The sequence below is a fragment of the Vitis riparia genome, chromosome 9 (genome assembly GCF_004353265.1).
Source record: "Vitis riparia cultivar Riparia Gloire de Montpellier isolate 1030 chromosome 9, EGFV_Vit.rip_1.0, whole genome shotgun sequence".
NCBI lineage: Eukaryota > Viridiplantae > Streptophyta > Magnoliopsida > Vitales > Vitaceae > Vitis > Vitis riparia.
Genome location: NC_048439.1, coordinates 1978685 through 1980706, shown reverse-complemented (window position 1 = coordinate 1980706; position 2022 = coordinate 1978685). Strand labels below are relative to the sequence as shown.

General features: G+C 38.3%; 1 protein-coding gene across 1 annotated transcript; it reads right to left on the bottom strand.

The window, feature by feature from the left end:
* Positions 1 to 377: 377 nt before the first annotated feature.
* Positions 378 to 1376, bottom strand: LOC117922246 (NDR1/HIN1-like protein 6). Its single transcript, XM_034840303.1, has one exon. It carries the CDS (start codon positions 1223 to 1225, stop codon positions 464 to 466), a length of 762 nt encoding a protein of 253 aa, XP_034696194.1. The 5' UTR covers positions 1226 to 1376; the 3' UTR covers positions 378 to 463.
* Positions 1377 to 2022: the final 646 nt, after the last annotated feature.

Here is a 2022-nt window from a genome sequence, read left to right as displayed (position 1 = left end):
TAATTTTTATATTGTGGAAAAAGTAAAGAATAAAATACTCAACTTTAAATTTTATTTCCATTAAATAATTTTTTTTATGCGATTCGATAAATATATTTTACGGAATAAAAATTAAAAGAAAATAATATTTTGGGAGGGAAAATTTATGATAATTTGAAAAACAAATAATATAACTTCTGCCATTGGATTGAGTGGAATTCATCATCTCTGCACTGAGAATTTTCTGGGTAACCAAACTCCAAGCTAAAACAGTGCCATATAATTAAAAAAGAACGAAAAAAATCATCAAAATCCATTCAGTTTCCACAACCAAAACTGAAAAAAAAAAAATTACAATTTATCTTGCACATACATTTTATAACAATTTTCACCAAATTTTCTATTTATACAAACACATTATCACAACAACAAAAATAAAATAAAAATGTAAAAATTATAAGAATAAAATTTTTCACCCCTCTCCTCAGAAAGTCCATTTCCAGACCTTGACTCGGATATCAACCTCGCACTTCACGTTCTCCGTTGACGCCTTTCCCGGAGACTTTCCGGCTGGAATGGTGGCTTTGATGCCGTCGCATGTGACCCTGATTTTGACCTTGTTCGTCTTCAACCCTCCAACCTTCACCTTCACCTTGGTGTCCAGCTGAAATTTCAGGGGTAAGCTCTTGCTCTTGAGATCTGATTTCAGAGCTGTAATGGACGAGCTGTCGAGGGTTTCTGAAGTGGATGATATGAGGACTTTAAACGACGTCGTATTCTTGGTGCCATGCACGAAGGCAGGGATGGTGCCGGTACCGACGCTGACGTCGGAAGATGAGGTGGCGGCCGATACAGTGGTGGGGTCGTAGATGAAAACGAGTTTCTTGTTGGGGTTGCGGGCAGTGATGGAGAGGTCAAGCTTGGAGGTGAGCTTGGTGGCGGTGACGTTGAATTGGGAGATTCGGAGAGAGGTGACGGCGAAGCTGGGGCGGTGGGGGCGGTAGAGGACGTAGAAGATTGCACTGGCGATGGCGGCGAGGACGAGTATGGAGAGGATGACGAAGGTGAACCAGAGGCAGCAGGAGCAGCACCTGCTCCGGCTGCGGCGTTGGGGCTGTGGGCGGTAGGCGGGGCGGGTGGCACCGTACAGTTGGGCTTTGGTGGCCGGAAATGAGTTTGTTCCGGCGCTACCGTTGAGGGGTTGTGGTGGGTGTGCCGTGGACTTAGGGTATACTCTGTCTGTCATGGCTGTTTGATTGGGGCTTGTTTGGGAGAAGGAAAATGGATGTTTGGAGGGGAGGAAAAAGGGAGAATTCAGAGTGTTTGGGACGTGAGAAAGTAAGAGAAAACGGAAAGAGAGAGAGAGGTGGGGAGATGGGTGTGGGGAGGGGAATGTGTTAAGTGATGAATGGAGCAAGGAAGGTGAAATGGCATTGTGAGGGAGACAGCAACACCACAACCATGATGGGATTAAGGTCCACGCTCTTCTAAAGCGCGTGCCATCACGGTCAAAATATTTTTGAAAACTATATAATATAAAGTTTTTATTAGACCATGTTGATATATATATATTTATTTATTTATTTTCACTTACAAAAATAAATATTTATAGCATAATAATAATAATAATAATAATTTATCAATCTCTAGTAATCCTTGAAACTCCAATATTCAATATATTACTTTGATATTTATCGAGTTAGATAAAAAGCTTGAGATTTCGATGTGAACTCAATATACGAGATTAATTATTATCCCATAACTCAATAATTTTACATTAATTTAAATGTTTTAATTTGATAATATTGATTTGGAACTTGTTAAAATACAATAAATAAAGATAAACTTGTCTTGATAGAGAAAAAAAAAACCGAGGAAGATTCTTATATCTTCATATTACGTGACATCTAAAAACTTTTGTATCGTGATTTTTAAGTACTACAAAATTTACTATTTATTCTTTAATTTTTTTTTTTCAAAAAAAGAAAAAGTTAGGAAAAAGGTGTTTTGATGTTTCTCCAAATGGCATTTCATCTTAATTTT